The sequence below is a fragment of the Protomyctophum parallelum genome (genome assembly GCF_964188405.1).
Source record: "Protomyctophum parallelum genome assembly, chromosome: 23".
NCBI classification, from domain to species: Eukaryota; Metazoa; Chordata; class Actinopteri; order Myctophiformes; family Myctophidae; genus Protomyctophum; species Protomyctophum parallelum.
This window is the reverse complement of record NC_139715.1, coordinates 16,734,440-16,755,691: the sequence shown is the minus strand read 5'-3', so window position 1 is coordinate 16,755,691 and position 21,252 is coordinate 16,734,440. Positions and strand designations below refer to the sequence as shown.

At 41.0% G+C, this 21,252-nt stretch overlaps 1 protein-coding gene across 1 annotated transcript in view; it reads left to right on the top strand.

Moving 5' to 3' along the window:
* LOC310854210 (transmembrane protein 131-like) overlaps window positions 1–21,252 on the top strand; it is a 48,619-nt gene that overhangs the window by 9,970 nt on the left and 17,397 nt on the right. Inside the window, exons 4-21 of the mRNA XM_083758758.1 lie at window positions 511–579; window positions 2,053–2,173; window positions 3,802–3,918; window positions 4,087–4,209; window positions 4,983–5,063; window positions 5,773–5,923; window positions 8,804–8,860; window positions 9,143–9,204; window positions 9,339–9,447; window positions 9,647–9,755; window positions 11,045–11,198; window positions 15,473–15,643; window positions 16,134–16,244; window positions 18,012–18,146; window positions 18,272–18,376; window positions 18,800–18,886; window positions 19,668–19,820; window positions 20,173–20,248. Of these exons, the coding sequence (XP_083614884.1) occupies window positions 511–579; window positions 2,053–2,173; window positions 3,802–3,918; window positions 4,087–4,209; window positions 4,983–5,063; window positions 5,773–5,923; window positions 8,804–8,860; window positions 9,143–9,204; window positions 9,339–9,447; window positions 9,647–9,755; window positions 11,045–11,198; window positions 15,473–15,643; window positions 16,134–16,244; window positions 18,012–18,146; window positions 18,272–18,376; window positions 18,800–18,886; window positions 19,668–19,820; window positions 20,173–20,248 (1,991 nt within the window). The remainder of the gene's footprint in view (window positions 1–510; window positions 580–2,052; window positions 2,174–3,801; window positions 3,919–4,086; window positions 4,210–4,982; window positions 5,064–5,772; window positions 5,924–8,803; window positions 8,861–9,142; window positions 9,205–9,338; window positions 9,448–9,646; window positions 9,756–11,044; window positions 11,199–15,472; window positions 15,644–16,133; window positions 16,245–18,011; window positions 18,147–18,271; window positions 18,377–18,799; window positions 18,887–19,667; window positions 19,821–20,172; window positions 20,249–21,252) is intronic.

Here is a 21,252-nt window from a genome sequence, read left to right as displayed (position 1 = left end):
AGCTCTGATGCACTGTTTGCAGAAATCTGGAGCTTTCAAACTGCTTGTGTTCTCAAATCTATTTACGCTGTAGGACTTCTTGCAAACACTCATGCAAAATGTGAACCTCCAGGCTACCTTTTGCGGACTGATTGTGGCCATTAGTGTTGTGCAGGCGTCTCAATAGTGAGGGGCCAAGCAACATTAACCATTGCGCTGCCTCCAATGTTTTTGGCACTCTCTTTTTAATGAAACTCATGCTCGTGAGCTATAGAAGTGAATAATCTGTAACGGGAGAGAAATAATATGCACTGCCCTGTCGTCATCCTGAGCAGGTTTGACAGGTTTCCTGTTAACTGTGTTACACACGCACACGCACGCCGAACACACACACAAAACCCCTTTAACTTCCGAGGTATATCTGTTTTGACAGTGCCACCACCACCACTCACACTGTGGCACTAACATGAACACACAACAGTGCACCGCTGTCTGTGTCCTCCTAACCTGTCTCATTGTCTGTCCCTCCAGCCTGCCTCTGCACAGAGGGAACACCAGGCCCATACGCTTCGAGCCACCTATGCTCGACTTCCATGAACAGTGAGTACAAAATCCTTAACGTTCAGCCACTCCCAGCAAATCTGTCTGTCGTTATCTCCCACGCACTGTAGGTCAGAGCGTTGCTGTACTGTATCATCATGTAGAACATGCAGATCTTTGTGTATCGACTGTATGTTCGTGTTTCTTTTTCCGACGTAATGCCATGCTGCTAAATCTGTGAAATCAGCCTGTGCAACATGAATGGAATGTCTGGAATGACAAAACATAGGAAAGTGTGACAGTGTGGACTCTTGATGTGTTTCTGACCACCTGTTCACGATGCCATCACTGGCCACCTGGCAACCAGAGGAATCTGACAAATGTAAAACAACTGCAATATATGAAAAGCTGAAAGGAATATCTCTTAACTCGGATGATTTAGGTTATACTGTATTCATTATTTCCTGTAATGGAACTAGCACATTATGCTGGCTCTAACCTTGTTTTCAGTACCATTGGTTGCTTATAAAGTTGCTGATTTACCATTTGAAGCTCATTGCACTTTTAAGTTTCTCAGACTGTATAAGTATAATGTGAATTCGATCTCTCTGGGATGCTGCTGCTAAGTGGTCTCAGTTTAGTATAGATTGTATTGGACTGTCAGTCATGGACTGCCTTAAGAGTTGGCTAGACTCCCAGAAGTACTAATTGTATAATTACTACCTTTCGTTCTAATAGGGCCACTTGACCCAACAAGCGCACACGTTTGCAGCACCTGCCGAATGCATTTAGATTTATCTGTTAGGTGTTTTCACCACAGCGCTCTAGATCAGGGCTGAGCGGAAGACTAGAGTGGACCAAAAGGAAGCTTTAACTCGCACCGAGATTGTACAATCTCGCAGGCCGACCTAAAAATACGGAAACCAAGAAATTTAAAAATGTACCTTTCAACTCTCTTTGCAGTCAATGCAAAGTGTTGTTTTCTATAGGCCTACAGGTATGTCAAACCTTTGTAGCCTGTAGTGTTTCACACCGTGTCCCTTATTCTCATTCATCCGGAATCTTGTCTCGGCATTATTTACCTCCTGTTTTTCTCAATCGACAACTCTTAATACAAAAATTAGTTATTTACCACGTTGGATCCTGAGACTGTCAAATTCATGCTGCTTTCGCCAAACTCAACAATCCTTTTCTAGACTTCACTGATAATATCAAGTTGTTACAAACAGCATTGGTCTCTCACAGCATTGGTTACGAACATGCACTGCTCCCATGCTTGCGCTTAGGGTTAGGTTAGGGTTTGAGGTAGGTTGTCTGTCTAATGACTAGTAATAATAATAAAACTATTTGTATAGCACCGTTCATGACATGAAATGCAGCTCAAAGTGCTTTACACTACAGAGCAATAAAGAAAAAAGCTAAAGCATAAAACAACATTGCTTTGCCTCACCATGTTGGTGACACTATTGACATGTTTGTGTGTGCTTTCTTTGTATTTGTCCCTTATGTGATGCCCCACACATGTATGCCCAGGCCTGTTGGCATGCCAAAAATGGAAAAAGTTTACTTGCACAACCCAAGCCAAGAGGAAATAAGCTTAATATCGATATCAGCCACAACTGCGCATTTCCATGCGTCATTCTTTCAAAACAGGGTAGGTGATTTTTCTTTATTTTATTTTCTGTACATCAAAAGTCATTGTCATGCCCTGGTTTTTGAATTTTGACAGGAAGTCCTGTGGCACCAGCAGTCTTGATTTATTATTAACCATAATTAATTTACAATTTGGCCAAAAGTGTCTTCTGACCTGAATGTGTCCACTGCCTGGGAGAGCTGGTTTAGGACACTATTGACACGTGTTTGTATTTGTGGGTATTTCTGGCACAAGGCTAAATGCCAACAAGTCCCTGGTTCGATTCCAGGCTGGTCGTACCATTTGCTGCTTGTCACTCCTCTCTCTCTCTCCCCCCCCCAACCCCCCTACCAGTCAGGTGGAGGCCCAAAAATGAATGTGTGCTGTGAATGTTTCTTTAAATTTTATCCCACGATTTTGCAACCCTTTTCTTCACCCAGTGTCAATTATCTAATGTAATCCTGGGCGCTACACTTACTCTGCCAACCTGGGGAGGGCAGCGGACTGACCTCATGCTTCCTAATATGCATGAGGAGTCCAAGCTGCTTCTTTTCACCTGACAGGGGAGAGTTTCCCCGGTTGGACATAGCGTGTGGAAGGAACACGTTATTCCAACCAGTTCCTTTCCCCTCCATCAGGCCAGGGGGAGGTAGTTTAGAGACCAGGATTACGGCATGTTTTTGTGAGGGTACCTACCCTATAGGGGACACGGGGAGAACATGCAAACTCCACACAGAAAGGCCCTTTCGCCAACCCCACCTCGGGTATGGGCACTGTTGTGAATGTTTCATTAACAGTTGAAGCATCATTGGCTGTTTAATTTTTTTCTCAAATTTAAAGCTCAACATTTTCATTGTGATATACAGTCACTGAGCATAAATATAACCCGTAACCCTTTAGTGTCATTAGTTAAAATTGTGTGATGTATGTGGTTTTCTGGGTCAAGGCTTTCTCCTCTTGGGACACACTCACACACCGTCCGTGACCTATATACCTTCGAGCAACACTTGTCGAAAGGGACGTTGTAATGAAGTATATAAATGATCTAAAGCAGTCTAAAGTCAGTGACCTCACTAGGTTTACTCTGTAGGTGTACATTGAGAGTAGCAAATTAAGTCAGAGTATGTATCTAACATGAATCGCATAGTCAAACTCCTAGGGTTCATGGGGTGAATTTTATTCATTTGAAATTGGAACAATACAGAAATCAGACTTTTCTAACATTATGATTCATTGTCCCCAGCTCCCCACTATGAATCAATTGCTCATGCTTTAATTTAAACCAAATCATCATTTCAGTGTTCCTATGACGGAATGGAAGAATGAAAATATATTTGGGGTACATTGACATGGAATAGCCCCTTTTATATTGTGCCTGATCTGCAAATGGCCCAAAACACAATTATTGCAGACTTTAGCAAAATGTTAATGTCTACGTTAATGGTATGTAAATGAAGGCGCAAATGACTGTAGTAAGTGCCTTCCAAATGTAATGAAAATCTCCCTTGAGAATTTATACCATAGATCTAGTTCATAATATTTATCTGTCCAGTAACCTCACCAAAACAAATGACAAGCTTGCATTTTGACTAATGAAAGAAATATTCAGATTTCCCTTTTTCTTTCTTTTCTCTTTCCTTTCTCTACAGATAATTCATCCGGGGGGGAACACGTCGTTTGACGTCGTTTTCTTGGCACGAGTAGTCGGCAACGTAGAGAATACTTTATTTATTAATACCTCACATCACGGAGTGTTTACATATCAGGTTGGTGTGAAGTAGATAAATAGATAAATGAATGGAGAGCCCTGGCTATTGTGCACTGATTGCATTTTCTTGTTGTCTGAACACTAACAAAGTTCTTCTAATGCAGTGAAGAAAAAAAGTGTGGAACCTCAAATTGGGAAAATTTAATTTGTCCAAATTTCTCTCCAGGTATTCGGAGTGGGCATACCCAACCCATACAGATTACGGCCCTTCATTGGGGCCCGGGTGCCTGTCAATAGCAGCTTCTCTCCTCTTATCAACATTCACAACCCCCACAGCGAACCACTACAGGTAAACTCAACCTCACACCTGGTACTTGCTGTCAGGAATGGTACGTTCTGCACTGTTCCTTGGTTGTTGGTTGTTGGGTAATGATGATCCATGATCTTGTCTCTTTCATTTGCTTTGCTTTAAATTTTCTGGAAACCACATTGACAGCCGAAGCAAATTTTAACATAAAATCATCTTTAAGTGTTCCTCTAGTTTCCTTAAGTTCTGACCCAAGTCATGAAAGACTCCTTTCAGCGATGACTTCCGTCACACAAATGTTCTTTTGTTTGACTGAAATAACTGCAAAAAATAAAATCCCTCACGAATCAAATTTCTGAAATAACTCCAGGATGTCTGTGAAAAAGTTGTTGCCCCAGCTTTTAATGAAATGCCCGTGACTCGCCCCCTCTGCATACCCGATTCGCAGTCTCCTCCTTGAACAGCACAATGATCAAAACAATGAAAATGTATCCAATGATGATTTGACGAGATTATAGCCTTTCAAACCCAAAACTAAAGAATATTTAGCCTCAGACCCAAAACTAAAGAATATTTTTCAATACATTCTGTATTGATGTTGGTACCATTAGGAGAGATAACAGGCAAACCAAAGATAACAATTCTTCTACATTCTCTAATATTGTAGTGTAGACTTCTTGTAAAGTAAGTATTGCAGATAATGTAACACTTGAGAGACTAAAATGAAACCAAATGGACCCGGACCACTGGTTGAGAACCACTGCTCTATGACAAGTGACTATGCTTTTTGTCTAATTGCCTCCTGCTCTTCACAGGTGGTGGAAATGTACTCCAGTGGGGGTGACCTGCACCTGGAGCTGCCCACAGGTCAACAGGGAGGCACCCGAAACTTGTGGGTGCGTACAAGGATAGGCAGGAATTATGAATCATAAAATATGTGTTTTGTCATACCTTCTTCGCTACACATACTCAGTGTGTACTAAATACTAATAAAGCTCAGCGGTGGTGGTGAACCAACTAGGGCTTTAAGCAACTAGTCGACTATTCAACTAGTCGACTAGTAAATCCACTAGTCAACCTTGTTGGTGCTAGTTGACAATTCTTTTCTGAATTTGTAGGCCTCAAGATTAGGTAGATTATAGTCACCAATGTACATGTTTTTAAATGTACAAATATTTATTTGTAAACTAGGCAACTACCGGTAGTCAACTAGTAAAATTACTAGAAGTGAATGCCCTAGAACTAACGATAGTTAACTGTAAATAACAGCAATGGAGTAGAGACACTGAAATGAAACTGGTGCATACAAATTGGAGAGAAAAAATAAATAAAAAATAATATATATATATATATATATATATATATTTTTTTTTTTTAGTTTATTGAATGTAGGAGACTTATTTTTTGGGAGTGGAAGAAATTGTACCCCATCTGGATTTGAAGGTGTTGTGTTGCTCAAGTTCAGCAAAGAGTTAAGCGCTTGAAAATGGTTTAGATTAATCGGTGCAAGTACTAATCACTGCTTTCTCAAAATGCAGATCATAAATTGGAAGGCACATTTCTGAATCCGAGAAATGTCTTTTATAATGTCCTTTTCCCTCTCAGGAGATACCCCCCTTTGAGACTAAAGGGGTGATGCGGGCGAGCTTCTCGTCACGAGAGGCAGACAACCACACTGCCTTCATCAGGATTAAAACCAACGCATCAGACCCGGACCAGTTTATTATCCTCCCTGTGGAGGTGGAAGTCACCTCAGGTACACACACACACACACACACACACGGCCTGTTCTCTTTTATTTTTTCAATGTATTTTTATTGAGGCTCTGAAATTTCACAGCTGTTTCGATCGCAATACCATGCATATAGAACCACCCATTGTTTTAACACAACATAGAAAAACAACAAATACCACAATACGGACATTACACAGTCAAAAACAAAACAAAACAAAAATCAAGACAAACGAGTACACCACAGTCTTGACATGATTGTACATTCCAAGTTACTAGAGTCTTTTTGTTTTTCTCAACTGTTCAATAAGGTACATTAAAGCGCAGTCTAGAGGGGTCCGGTCCACTGTATCTAAGACCTACCTTCGTGAACCCTTCCATGTTATCGCGGAGGAGATAAGTCCGTTTCTCTAGACAGAGGAACCACAGTCATTACCTCCTTGTACCAATCACCCAGTGTAGGAGTGTCTCTATGAATCCAAAGCTTGAGTATAGTCTTTCTCGCTATGTAGTATTCCAACTAATTTGTTGTTGTCTGGTCCTTGCACTGGATACCGTCCTTAGCTGCTAGTACACACTGGAGAGGTGACAAGTTCAAATTATATCCAATCAAGGTGTCCAGCTCATTCTTCGCCTCATTCCAAAACACCTGTATCTTTGTACATTTGCAAAGCATATGTGCATACGTACCAACTTCTGTGTCACATTTATTACAGTTAGGAGAGCTGAGACCACACGGCCTTAATAAACGTATCACATTGACAGTCATGGTCCTGAATTGTCATGGCTGTGGATTAGACTCATGACCTTTGTCATGTCATCCTTTTTCTCTTTAATCTTAATGTCTCACACTGCTGCTAAATGAAGCAGAAAAGCAACGCATGCCATCTCAGTAAGTGTATTTTCCCCATTGGCTTTCGCCGCTTGTCGGGGCAGGACAGTCGAGCTGCAGGCTCGGCTTCGAGGCTGAAATTACTGCAGGGGCAGTTGAAAATGGCGATGGGCACATCTCATTTTTATGTAGTAAAACTTTCATTTTTTTTAGACCAATTTTAACCCATTTGTGGAAAGACGTCTAATTGCAGACTATAGCTCAGTGGGGATGGTGCAAGGCCCCCTCCGGGGGGCGTCAGGCCTTTCGAGCTGGCTAAACACTATGCCATCTAAGGAGGAAGGCTACTTACTGCCTGTCCTGGCTAGTAGGCTACCAGAGATGGCAGACTGATGTCTGGCCTGGGTTTCAGATTGATCGTAAAGTATACGGGTTGAAACTTGAAAGAGCATGTTTTACCTGAAGCCCAGATGAGTGCACCACTCTGCCATCCATTAACTGTCGCACAATCATCATTGCATGGAGATAAACGCTCATGTGAACATGTGGAGATAAACACTCATTCATGTGTAAGTGCTTTCCCCATTTATTACACATGACAGCTCTCGCATACAACCCACGACCCTCTGTCAACTGTTGAGCAGCATTCCAATGCAAGTCCGGGGATTGAGTTCCTGGAGGTTCCTTCCTCGAATTCACCTTGGTGTAATTGGATGAGACAGAAGAGACGGATGCCCTTTTTTCTTTTTAGCTCTGCCTGCCCGATTTCTTCCCACCATTTGATACCAAAGACCTTTGGCACAGTTTTGATATTCTCAAGTGTTTTCTTGTTTTGCTTGTTTTTTGGCTGGACTGCTAGATTGGTGCCAGTGTGTCACTGACTAATGATTAAGATGCACAATTGGGCAGTAGGCTGGCCTAACAACGATCTAGCCAATCACAGAGCCCTCCAGGCTATGGGATGTATTCTATCCCTATAACTTTTCTTTTGATTAGATGCCGGGGCTGGTTCAATTTGCAGAGACATACAGTAGTTGAGTACATATCTCAATTGCTTGGTTCCAGTCAGCTTGGAAGATCTATTAAATTGGCGTGAGTAAATTGATTGAAGTTACACTGGCTGGAGTGTCACAGCCTCCAGTATCCATGCAGGGTAGAGCGTAGATTTTGATCTAGTCTTGTTTTTGCATGGTCTGTCTCAGGGAAATCAAATGCGACACCTCTTACCAGTGTCACCGCAGAAAGTTTCTGAATTCTTCCTTAAGACATCAGCATCTTCTCTGCAGCTGCTAACTAGCAGTGGCGGTTTAGGGTATGTGTGGTGTGGGCTGATGTTTCCTGTGTAATGTCAAGGCAGTAAAGATCTGCACTGTATGGATGATTTACTGATTCGAATTGCAATGTTCCTCAGTTGATGATTATTTTACAGTGAAAGCTGTAGACACTTTTCCTAGACACTGGCCTTAAAATGTGTTTTAAGCTTGAATTAAAGTGGATTTGTGTGTGTGTGTGTGTGTATATATATATATATATATATATATATATACCTGTGTGTGTGTGTGTGTGTGTGTGTGTGTGTGTACACACACACACACACACCTTGTTGACTGGGGTACACCAGGGCTATACAGGGCCAATTTTTGAGGGGTGCTAGGTGCTAGCCCCTCCTATACCAAGCTTTGTGCATGTGAATTTTAGCGATGATTTGATTGGATGAGCAAATTACATATTGAGGATTAAAAAGTGAGGGCATAAAATTGAAGATACCAATTGTGATTGGCCAGAATGACAGAACAGTGAGGATGCCAATTGTAATTGGCTGCAATGTGATGATGTATGATGATAACAGCGCCCCTCACTTCACACACAGGTGTGATTTATCGGAAATATCCCAATGCCCACTATTTTCGCCAAATGTTCACCTATGTTGATGTGCCCAGAAAAGGGACGCTAGGGTTTATGTGGTTAATTTGCTGTGTCCATGAATGCTTTTCTGAGGAGTCACTGTTGATTCCTCTCCAGGAATTTCCTCACCGTTTCTTATTATTTTTATTTGTTTTGTGCACACACAGCACCAGGAATCTATTCCTCAATAGAAATGCTCGACTTTGGCACCCTACGCTCACAAGGTAAACCTGCTTTCTTTAGTCCACCTTTATCCTTTCACAGAAGAATGTTGTTTATGCTGTATATTTGTTACACGTGTGTGTGTGTGTGTGTGTGTGTGTCAGTCAAGAAGGTCGATTTAGCTTGTTCCATGTCCATGAATGTACTATTATGATTTTCCAGCACAAAAAAGCATGCATCCATCTTCTCAACGGAAAGACACCATTTTTTGTTTTGTTTTTTAAGAGTCATTTGTCAGCTCTGAACTGAATGGGGAAATAAATGTATCTTCTCCCTGCTCACAGACAAACCAAAGCTATTGAATTTACATCTCCTAAACTCGGGGACAAAAGATGTACAGATTACAGTGAGTACCTTCTGATGAACAGTACACACATTAGTATGATCAGAATCACAATGTATCTTTAACTATAGTGAAGAAAATTACATATACTGATACTGTATGCACATTTGGTGAATTTGTCACTTGTTCTTTTTCAGAGTATTCGAGTGAGTCCATCAAATGATGCTGTGACAATAGATTTTAAAGCGGTTACGCTCAAAGCGGCCGAGCATAAATATACCAAAGTTGCGAGCATCAGTTTTGATGGTAAGTTGTTGAGAGGTTCAGGAGATGCAACAATTTTCACTTTTTGAACAGTGTTTGTTAACATTAACATTAAACTAAATATAGTCCTAATATGTCCATCTTCATGCTATGATTTGTATTTTCGATTTTTATTTCATGGCTTTTGAATGTACCTGTTCCGCTCAAATGAGAGAGTGCTCATAATCTCTGCGTTTTCCAGCTTCCAAGGTTCAAAAGACCTCCCAGTCTTCAGGGAAAATTACTGTGAAAGCGAAAGAGAAAAGCTACTCTAAGCTTGAAATCCCTTATCAAGCGGAGGTTTTAGATGGGTATGTCTCTTTCACTTTTACATACATGTGTGTAAATCTTGAGTGTCTATGAACCTGTCTGCATATACCTGCACAAATGTGAGCTTTTTAAACATTTGAGACTTTCTGGCTATATAATTGTACTGTCTCTAGTTTAGGGCGTTAAACTAGTGCACTCAGCTCAGAGCTTTCTACCCCAGACAGTTTGAATATAGCTTATCAAACTGTCAAAATGAATTCATCCTGCATTTTTCCAACACTTCCCCTACTTGACTTCTCGTTTCTATGACTGATGAGAGTAAATGTTTTTGGGCCCAAGGCACCAACCTCGGCACTGCACAGTTCTCCGCACATCGCGTAGTACTGTACCCAAGTCCAACATCCATGTTGATCACATTTAGTGGACAGTATGTTTTATATGTATAAATGAACATTTTCTTAACAGAAAACAAGATATTCCTCCATGGCAATCCAGACAGTAGTTTTCATAATATCATGTTTAAGACCAAATTGTTAGACAGATCGATTGACGGACCAACATTGCAATAGAGTCCCACAGCCATTGGAGCTAAACGCAAACAACAGCACTGTGCAGTCATCTACTCTGCTACTTGACATTCACATGCACAAGCTGACCATGCTGAGTCATGACTAACGCTTCGAGACGACTCAAGCTGTGAACGCTTTCACAGGCCTCACCACCACACTGGGTGTCATATTGAAGACTGCAGGCATGGCCACTGTAAATACTACCACTAATACGTTTACTATGTTCATTCAATAGTGGTGGATTGAGCCGCACCGTAAAGTAAGTAGGGATGGAGCTTGATACACGGAAAAAAACATGCGGTATCGATAAGCTTTGGGCATATATCAAACCTGTTATGGAGCATAGCCCATGACATCAGGCGATCAAGAAATATCTGTAATCATCCATGCTGTTTAGTGTATTGATACTTGCCAAACAGTGCTGTCCGGGTAAACAAATTTACGCGTTTAAAGTGACTGTACACACATATTAACCAGATAACAGTTTCTTCAATAATATTGTCAAAGTAAAATGGTCAATTGCCTTCCATCTGTTAGAAAATCACTGTATTTGAAGGCCCTAAAATATACCGTTTCTGTTCATAATGTATTGTCGTCTACGTCTACCGTCTTTCCACAAAATGCTCGATAACGACCCGGCTCGATAAGGTGCTCGTTATCAGTAAAAAAATTAACAAGCTCCATCCCTACCGCAACACCCCTCTCCGCCTCTCGTCTTGTCTCACTTTTGACGGTGGTTCTTCCTGTGTCCTTTGTGGCAGGTATCTGGGCTTTGACCATACGGTCACGCTCTTCCACATCCGGGACAGTGTGACGGAACCTGTGGTGAAGCCCATCCACCTCACCAACACCTTCCATTTTGACATCAGCGTCCATGACGTGGCACTGCCTGACGAAGCCCACGCCATGTTTAAGGTGGGCTTTGTTTAAGCTCACAACTTGACCTGCTATTCTCACTATTTGTCATAGGACAAGTTATATAGTATATATATATATAGAGTGTATATATATCACTCATTCTTGAGATGAGGGACAAAAGTGGAAAAAACATGTCCCACACATAAGAGCCTTATTATTGTTAAAAATAAATTAATTTAATAAAAATAAAAGCACTTGCAAAGTTAAATGTAATACAGTTGTGTATTATTATGCCATTAATTTCATTATAATTGTTTTCATATGCCATCTGAATTAGTTAAAAGCAGGCACTGTACCCAAAAACGCCTGTATTTAGCCTGTCCCCAGCAAGTGGTCATAATTTCAAACTGCTAAAAAAGTGTCTAATACTGTCACAATCACATAAATATACATACTAAATTAAAGTAGATTGTCAACAACATAGCGAACAATATACACAATAATTTTAATTTATATTTTCCATTAGATAACTCATATCAAATGTGTGTCCCACGTCTCCCGTCAACTCCGTCAGGTTTTTTAAAAGTCTTAAATTAATCAGAAAATATTGTCGACAGATTTAGCCTGAAGACTCCTTTTCCAAGTCCCGTTTGTATTTGTTGCAACTGTGGAGCACCTGGTCTGAAAAGCATTCAATTGTTTGATATTTTAAACAAACAATGTTGATATCAGGGTGGTCACAGCTTTTACATGTCAACTCCGTCAGGACATTATTATGATCTTTGTTAAGAATTCCAAAATAATGTTTATTATAAAAGTTTAGGGTTAGGTTTAGCTAACAAATGAAGCAAAAACAAAATGGCTACATTGTACTACAGAGGGTTAAGATGAAAACAAATGACATTTTGTCAACTCCGTCAGACGTCAACTCCGTCAGGTTTTGTGTCTGACGGAGTTGACATGTATCTGACGGAGTTGACAAAAGTGTTCCTAAAACAATAAAATTATAGTTTTTGAATAATGGGACGTATTCTAATTTGGCACACAGTTAGAGCATGCCTTAAGGAACATTTTTGGCTATAGGGCCATCACAGATTTGTCTCGTGGTGACCATGGCAGCCATTTTCCAAAATTGCCGCCACCTGATGTTATTTTACAATAACTCAAGTTCTACACCACCTAGGATCTTGATTCTGGTGACTAAGACTACATTTTCAAGGATGAGGGATACATTGGTACTATTTAGATTTGTCCTGTGACCATGGCAGCCATTGTTTTTCAAAATGGCCGCCACCTGCTGTTATTTTACAATAACTCAAGTTTTAGACCACATAGGATCTTGATTCTGCCGACTAATAATACATTTTAAAAGATGAGGAATACAGTGGTACTATTTAGATTTGTCCTGTGACCATGGCAGCCATTGTTTTTCAAAGTGACCACCAACCTGCTGTTATTTTACCAATAACTCAAGTTTTAGACCACCAAGGATCTTGATTCTGGCGACTAATCATTACATTTTCAAGGATGAACTTTCTCTGGGAGGGGTCAGGGCTTATTTCAGGTGCAGGTTGAGTTGCTACTGACAGGACATTAAAAGGAGGTGGGCTTTCTGGCCTTTGACTTGTCTCTTTCAGGTACAGACGCACAGTTTGACTTCACTGGCCACTGCAGTGTGGCGTTGTATCTTGGTGGCCTCCTGCCAGTGTTTCTCCATCCTTCTCATGAGCTCTGTGTTCTGGGGCTCTGTTATAGTCAACTTACATTGTCTTGGCTGGAGATTGCTTTCCTGCAGGGTCCAGCCCAGTCTTGTGCAGATGGCTACTGGCCCACCTGGAGGCCCCAACCTCACTTGTTTGGTTGGTGTGATTAGGTGGGGTGGTCTTCCCCAATCAGGATGAAGGGTTTGACCCTTTCAAACGGCAGTCTGGCCAAGTGTCTGTATTTAGTTGTGAGGCTAGATACAGGATACGATTGCTCACCCAGCCCCAGGTGACTTGAGGTGAAGGCTCCTTTGATTTGGTAACATTGCTTTGGTTGACATGCTGGGGACACAGAACGACACTGATGCCTTCAGTGTCTGCACATCCTGCCTGATAGTCCTGAAGGCAGATCTTCTGTCTTCAGTCTTTCGCTCACTGTTCACTGCTCACTGTTCACCTCAAGCAGGTCTTCAAGGTGTTTGCCTTTGCACAGGCTATATGGCTAGGACTCATGCTTCAACCACTCAGAGAACTCCAACAGGGTGTTGGTTGCTCCTGGGCCGCAGAGCATTGTGCGGCAGAATTCAGCTCTCATCCCTGGTGGCAGCTTGTTGAGGAGTCGTGCAACATGTGAGCCGCATCTAAGTTCTGTGTCTCCCTCTGGGCCTAGGGTAGACACTTGCTATTTTCCGTAACACTAATTGGTGGGGCTGTCCAAACTTGTTGTTTAGGTGTCAATCGGGTCTCTGTTTGTGAAGTCGGGTCTAGGTGGTCTAGAAGATGAGTTATTTAGTCAGGGGATATTAATACAATCTGGTAATAAATTCCTTATCAAGAATTTTCTTCACCAATGTGTTTGGAAGGGTGTCTACTAACATATCCCACATTGCTTTATATTCAACCACCCTAGGGGACCTTTTGACAGCTGCTGAAAGTTGGGGTACCATCAACAACCTATATAAGGCAAAATGTTCATTATGCTTTAAGTAGCATGTGACATGTCAAACTAGGGAGTTTTCATGATTCTGAATGCATTCCAAGCATTAGCTATGCACGAAGAACACTCCTTGGGCTGAAAACGGCCATAGCCATCATCACAAAATGAGGTCAGCACATTTGGGCAAGTGGATATATGGCCGAATTTAGCCCAAGGGGTTTGACCCCTAGTTTGGCCATAGACTCCCTAGTTTTGCCATAGCCACTTGGTATGGTACCCAACTTTCAGCAGCTGTCAAAAATGCCTCTAGGGTGGTTCAATAGAAACCAATGTGGGATATGTTAGTAGACACCTTTACAAACACATTGGTGAAAAAATTCTTGGTAAGAAATGTATTCACAGATTTGACATTATTCTGATAATAGGCCTATTCCCTGACTAAATTGGTAAAATAATAGCAGGTCCACCATTTTTTTAAATGGCTGCCATTGTCACAGGATAAATCTAAATAGATAAAACTGTATTCCTCCTCATTGAAAATGTAGGATTAGTCATCAGAATCAAGATCCTAGGTGGTGTAGAACTTGAGTTATTGTAAGATAACAGCAGGTGGCTGCCATTTTGAAAATGGCTGCCATGGTCACAGGGCCAATATAAATAGTACCACTGTATTCCTCATCCTTGAAAATGTGGGATTAGTCACCAGAATCAAGATCCTAGGTGATCTAGAGCCTAAATCAGTTAAACTTGTCAACTCCGTCAGATGTTCGTCAACTCCGTCAGATGTTCGTCCCGTGATGTTTTTGTTAATTTCCAAAGAAATAGAAAATGTGATGTTAAATATTTTGTGCATATGTATTGAAACACCAACTGAAATGATACGTAATGATGATTATTATTTTTTTTTACATGGTTTTCATGTTATAATATTGAAAATAGAGGTTGAAATGACGGATTTGAGAAATTGGATATTTCATAATAGTGTGATATTGGAAAAAAACAATATTAAAATAATTGTATTACTTAACTTGATTACTGAAAGCCATTATAAGAGAACTGAGGACTTTATATTATTGTTGAAATTATCAAATTCAATTAAAAGGTATTTTAGTGTGTCTGACGGAGTTGACATGAATCGGGTATTAAGTGCATAAATGTCCCATTTTAGAAAGAAATGTTATGCGAAAAACCTGTTCCTTCTCAATATTGGTAGTTGAGACCTGTGTCTACAAATACATCCATTTGATTTGAATGTATCTTAAAAAAAAAAAAAAATCCAGTTTGAAAAAGGTTTTGTCCCTTATCTCAAGAATGGGTGATATATATATATATATATATATATATATATATATATATATATATATATAGGTCTTAAGTGGTTACATCATTAGATGGCATAAATAATTGCTTTTAGATTCATGCATGTGTACGTGGTACAACCTTGTGGTCACAGCTGGTGATTCAAATTATCTTTTAATTAAGCCATAAGGTCAGGAAGCGTGTGCAAACTCTCATGGTCAATTAGTGTTTCAACAACTCACCTCCTTGGGCATTAACTTATTTGTATCCTACCCATCCTTTTACCTTCTTGTCACATCACATTAATTACCCATTAACAGCATCTTAACATCCCAGGGAGTCCACGGAACGATATACTGAAGTTGTCGTTTGACGCATTTGCCCCCTCTCAGGTGCTGAACTTCACAGATCCGGTGCTGATCCCTCCCCAGGCGTCGCGCTATATCTTCTCCTTGGAGTTCAGTCCGCTACGTCCCTCCACGCATATCGACAGCAATATCTTGTTGGTGACGAATGCCTCCAAGTTCCACCTGCCCATCAGGGCCTACACAGGCTTTCTGGAGGTAATTGTGGGGCAAGATTGCTTGTTTGTTTTTAACCTTTTCAAAAGCAGACGCTATGCGATGAAGTTTGTTCTTTCCTTTTGTCTCTCTCTGCAAAATGTTCTCTTTAAGGGACGATATTGTCGATCTCAAACTGATCTCTCTATATTTGCTGTAATTGTATATATATTTGTTGCATTAGTAGTCATAAATCTGCGGAGTACTTTGTCTAAAATGCAGGCTGCAGAACAATCAGCAGCCAAAGACCATAGTGGTAGCTTTGTACTTACCTGTGAAATGCATTCTGGGAATTGTAGGAACAAAGAGAGCCTAAAACTAAAATTCCCACTGTAAACAATATTGTATTGTAAATATTGTTGTTTCTGTAGACTATGATAACATCGACAGTTAACTGAAACGTGTCAAAAGCAAGATAGTGTCCCTGTTAAAAATGCATAGACAAGACATGTTCGTGGATGTAATGTCTGTTTTTTCTTTCCACCCCTGCCAGCCCTTGGTTCTGCTCCCCAGTCTGAGTGAGCGTTTCCTGGATTTCGGTGTGCTCAGCGCCACAGATGCTAGCAGCATCCTGTTCGTGGTTTTCAACAGTAACCCCATTGAGGTATGCAGCCGTCCCAATATGAAAGTTTTATTACACAATGTTGCGCAAATCTCGCCAGGGGAGTGTCCTTCAAGAAATTGTATTGAAAAGTAGATTTGCAATGATGCATCACACAAATAATGCCTGATTTATACTAGTTTGCCTGCTGTATAGTGCTGCTGTATAGTGCACCGAATATAGCTGATTTACAAACTCGCAACACATTGTGATGTGACGCGTATAAATCTGGCTTACGGCAAAACTGCCACATACTTCTTGCTAAGTGATATGAGACTAACCTGTTTTGGCACGTGAGGGCATGCAATACAGGAAGTCGAGATCCGATATCTTTTTGCACAGATACACATCATGAGTAAGCCCACAAGCTAACTAAAAAATGGTTAGCTGCTTGAAACAAAAACAGGTGCAATTGGCAGATCTTCTGCTGCGTTTGCCAAGCTCAAGAGGGAAGTGCCACTTTAAATTGACGGGGCCATTAGACCTAGTCCTTTCAAGTGTGTGTGTGTGTGTGGGTCAAATTTAGTTAAACTGTTCTATTGTCAAATAGTATGTAGCTGGCTCAGTGATTTGTAGAGCCACTGTCGCCCACTTACTTTACTTACACCTTGCATTAAGCAATACTGCCTCAACACCTTTATACCTATAAGTCTCATACAAACACAGAAATATTATTGGGAGAAATGTAATGGTGAAAGCGTCTAAGAAACACTTTTTTGACCTGGAACGCATCTGTCACCTTAGCTTTTGACCACTAACCAAACCATTATTTTCAACTTTAGCTGTTGAAAAATAGCACATATAGTCATATACAAGCTCATAGCTCGAGCTTGGAGAAAATGTGTCTAAGTCTTTGGGGTGGGGGGGGGGGGGGGTCTGCGGCAAAATACCGATAATTCTGCAGCTCCTTGACATGAGTTTTTCAGAAAACTGGATTTAGAAGACTTTTCTTTTTAGAAGCGGTCTCAGGTCTTAATAGGTTAAAAGGAAGAGAGTCATGCTGTTTTGAGCTGAAAAAGCCACGCGACAGGATGTCTACAGAGGCTTCAGCTGTGTCCCAGTTCAGGGGCTGCGTCCTTCGAAGGTTGCAGAATTCGAAGGCTGCTTAGGCCACCTTCTTTGAAGGATGCAAGAGCCGGAACCAGGCCTTGTTATTATGTGACGCTCCAATGACCTGGGTGTATGTTGCAGTCCATTTGTCTGTATGTGTAGTGCAAATTAAAGGCTGATATACAATAAAGATATTTAAATAAATATTAATTAACTCTTGAACTCTTAATATCATTGGCTCGTATTGACAAAAGGTTAACAGTGATAACGTGAATGCGCATAAAAAAAGGCTCAAAGTAGTTCCAGTGTGTTCTTTCACATTTGCTGCTGCGTCACACTCTCACAACTTGGTTGAGGTTTCTTCTAGTGTAATGTTAATGTTTTCCTCCTTCATTGCTGCCCTGTCTGCCGCTGCTGTGGTTGGAAGTAGGCTATCTCGAAGCATACATCAGATGCAGCCTTCAAATTCGGGAAAAGAAGGACAAATTTGAAAGCTGCATGTGAAGGTAGCCTTCGAAATAGAACAGCCTTGGTTGCAGCTGTGACGGTAATCAGCCTTCAAATGTGGTCTTTGAAGGATGCAGCCCCTGAAAATTTGGGACACAGCTAGTGTCTGGTCTGGTCAATTTAACACCCCATAGTGTTAAATTGATTCTCTTTCACTCTCCCTCTGTCTGTCTGTAATTCTCACACCTTTTCTCCTCCGTTCCATTTTCTCAGCTGGTGCTGCAGCCGTGGCAGGTGACAGGTGAGAGTGTGAGTGTGGAGCTGTTGAAGACAGAGCGAGGCAACAGGACCAATCTCTTTTCCAGGATGAACGAGTTAGATAACATCTCCTCCTCCCCGCATAAAACGGTACCACCACCCCCTTTACTGGTTTCCATGAATCCCCATCAGTACAGATCATTGTTTGGTGAAAAAACAATGACACATACACTTATTGGACTTTATGTTGATTTTCTGCCCACCCCACACCCAAGGTGATCCTGGCCTCGGGTTACTACGCTGTGTTCCGTGTCACACTGTTGGCGAAAGACCTGGAGGGTCTCTACAATGCAGCCATACACATCACCACAGACTTTGAGGTATGTGTGTTAGGAGGGAACATACAGGTCTCAGTTATGTTATCCTGGCTCTGGACATGCACTTAAGCCTAATATATACTTCGGTCGTTCGACCAACCTATTATTTTCAGCAACAACACTTTAAACTGAAAATGGAATATCACATCAGCCATTTTTGCCCAGCAACAAAGTATAAATTATGAATTAGCATGGACTCCCTTCCAGTGTACTTCTTAACTGCCTTCTAATTGCCCTTTCAAAGCTGCTCTAATATCACAGAGTGTGTGAAGAGCTTTATAAAACCAGGCAAAGCATATAACGAACATCTAAAGTGTTCATTTCAAAAGGGTCTACATTTTATTGGGCAACAGTACATTGTTTACTGTGTGTTGGTGCGCGTCTCATTTATGTTTATGCAGTGTGTGTGTTATTTCCAATCCACAGATATTGACCATACCAGTTAAAGCGGTCGTTGCAGTCGGCACACTGACCAGCTTCCCAAAGCTCATGGTGCTGCCTCCATCTTTCCCGGTAAGAGTACTACTTACTGCAGCCAAACTTGATGAGGCATTATGTGGGCACTTGTTCATGACTGTTTGGCCACAGCATATTTATTTATTTTATATACTGTAGAGTATGCACTGTAAAAGCCCAGTCTTCCACCTACTAGTATGGTGGTGGAACTGTGATGTAGTCTGTGTTTAACCTGCTTTGCAAGAAAATCGTCTCTTCCATTCAAGAGGATATATGAACCTACTAAAATGATGTCATGTTGTAATGTTTGCATGAACTGTCCATTGTTGGAAAAAGGTTTCTTATTGAATCATAATGTGCACTTATTCTCTGAGGCAGAGAAGAGGTACAGTCTTATGAATCTTCACCCTGCTACATGTCTGTGTCAGTTATACTTGCATGTGCCTATTATACATGTCTTTAATATATATTCCAAAAGCCCCTTTATATACTTGGTACAGTCTTTAGTGTCTATACTATATGTAGTATACTATACAAACTATTTGTTTCATCCACCAGCATCTTTGCTTGTGAAATAGGCTCCTGTAATGTGTCCCTTTTGTATTTACTAGCCTATAAAAAGCAAGGCGTTTGCACACCTACAGGTGTGTAGGAGAGGGTAAAGTGCCCGACAATGAAAAATGACAAACACCCGCGCACTGTCTTCAAATGCAGTGAAAAAACCTTAATAGGGAAACGGCAACGTTTCGGCCTATGCGGCCTTCATCAGGCTATCTTTATGTTGTTGTTTTTTCTCGTATTTACTAGCCAGCCTCATCTCTTTCTCTCCCTCCTCCAGGGTAAAATTGTTCACCAGAGTTTCAGCATCATCAGCACCTTCTCTCAGAGCGTCAGACTTCTGCGCATCCACTCGGTGAGCAACGATAAGCGTTTCTACTACAGACGTCTCAAGACCAGCAGAGATGAGCTGGAGCCCAAACGCAAGTCAAAGGTAGCGCCTGCACACACAAACCTGCCATAACACCTCCTATGACACGCACCTTGCATTTCTATAGTTTAACCACCCATACCAATGTGAAATGGTCTTGTTGTTTTCTAATTGTTTTTTTTAATATAAGGAGGAAATAATAATTCTATCTATCTATCTATCTATCTATCTATCTATCTATCTATCTATCTATCTATCTATCTATCTATCTATCTATCTATCTATCTATCTATCTATCTATCTATCTATCTATCTAACCATCTATATAATTGTGTATGTATAATAACACATGCACCCACACAGTGTATTTGAATTATTTTATTCTTTTTTATAATTATTATTGCTCTTTTTGTAGGTGGCCAAAATTTATTTTGATGCCAGCCTTGCCTGCGGTGACTCCTGTTATGTAGGAGTTCCATTTATTACAAAATGTGAGTATTTGGATTATTAATGAAAGGTGTGTGACTGTGAATATAATGTTTTCGAGTACTGCACATGTATGTAAGATAAGTTATATATTAAACAATAATATACATATCTAGTATGCAGGTGAGGTGGAATCCTTGGATTATATTGAAGCCTCACTTTCAGCATTTTACAGAATTGCCTTCTTGAGATTGATACATAGTGCATGTAACATTAAGAAAAAACAAAATTTGTGCTGCAATCAATTACATTGTTTTGATTTAAATGGATTTCCAAACACAATTAAACTAAAATGGAATTGTATCAGAACATAAAAGGTGCAAACAAAAGCAAATATGGGGCGGTAGAGTGGCCGGATGGGAACCGCCAGGTTGCCAGTTCAAACCCGGGCTCCCCCAGAGTTGGTGTTGAAGTGTCCTTGAGCAAGACACTGAACCCCTAATTGCTCCCGATGTGCAGGTTGGTGCCTTGCATGGTTCCCTCGATCATCGGCGTATGAATGGTTGAATGTAATGCACAATCTATGTAAAGCACCTTGGATAAAGGCGCTATAAGTATAAATGCACCCTTTACCATTTACCAAATAAAATATACATGGAGAATCTCACCTATACAGTGATCTGTAATCTGAGTAATTTTGAAAGCCACACCAATTCTGCCATTACAGAATTATTGGTGCCTTCTTGTTATTCCCATAGTGCAGGGGTTCCCAAACTGTGGTTTGTCACACCCTCTAGGGGGGGTGTGACATGAAAAGGGTAATGGCGGTTTTATGGTGTAATTTAACACTAAATCCGGTAAACCGCTGTTGTAAGGCGATGTATAGAGCAGCTGCGGGAGTATACAGCAGCTGCATGTCTCTCAGTGCAGTGACATTCTGTGATTATTGGCCTGGGCAGTGGCTCAGCGGTCCAGGCACCTTGGCCGGTAGCCCAAGTCTGGCAGTGTGCCGAGGGTTCGACTCCAGATCCCGACGGCCTTTACTGCATGTCACTCCCCCATTTCCTGT